We start from the raw sequence: 754 nt of genomic DNA on the forward strand, positions 1-754 counted from the left end.
CTCCAGTCTTCAGTGTCTCATGATCCTTCAGAAATCATTCTAATAAGCTGGTTTGCTATTCAAGAAACCTTTCTTATTATTATTGCATTCAAGTCCACATTCAAGCATTTGAATAGGCTGTCATAACCTCTATATGATTTTATTTTACAATAAACGATACTAAATTTTGGCCTAAGTAACGCCACTCAGAGCGGGTGGCAATTTATTCAGTTCAAGAGAATGAGGAACGCTATGTTTTTTATGAAATGCAGTAGAGTAAAAAGTATGATTTTATGCTAGTTTGAAATGTAGTAAAGTAAAAGTTTCTCAAAATAAAAAGTACAGATACCTGAACATGTACTAAAGTACAGTAACAAAATAAATATACTTTGCTGAACATAATTCATTTCATTCCTCAGGCTCATTCACCAGCCCAGTGGCCGATCTTACCATGAAGAGTTCAACCCTCCCAAAGAGCCAATGAAGGATGATGTGAGAAAACAAAAACCGTGTTGTTCTTATTAGCAGGGCAGCTATGAGCATTGTTGTAAAGGTTTGGTTTGATCCATATATCCACAGGTGACTGGGGAGCCTCTTATTCGCCGCAGTGATGACAACGAGACCACTCTGTGCTCCCGACTAGAGTCCTATCACAAGCAGACGGCCCCTCTAGTGCAGTACTACAGTGCCCGCGGCCTCCACACTGCTGTTGATGCTTCTCAGTCCCCCAACCTCGTCTTTGCCTCCATCCTTGCTGCCTTCTCTGCTGCTACCT

General features: G+C 41.1%; 1 protein-coding gene across 1 annotated transcript; it reads left to right on the plus strand.

Annotated features, from left to right (window-relative positions):
- Positions 1-387: 387 nt before the first annotated feature.
- LOC107735356 (adenylate kinase 2, mitochondrial-like) lies at positions 388-750 on the plus strand (the record flags this gene model as incomplete). Its single annotated transcript, XM_016547063.1, has 2 exons — positions 388-471; positions 559-750. Coding segments are annotated over 2 exons (276 nt in total), but the record flags the coding sequence as incomplete, so codon positions are not given.
- Positions 751-754: the final 4 nt, after the last annotated feature.

The sequence above is a fragment of the Sinocyclocheilus rhinocerous genome, unplaced genomic scaffold (assembly GCF_001515625.1).
Source record: "Sinocyclocheilus rhinocerous isolate Xijiao unplaced genomic scaffold, SAMN03320098_v1.1 C36001662, whole genome shotgun sequence".
NCBI classification, from domain to species: Eukaryota; Metazoa; Chordata; class Actinopteri; order Cypriniformes; family Cyprinidae; genus Sinocyclocheilus; species Sinocyclocheilus rhinocerous.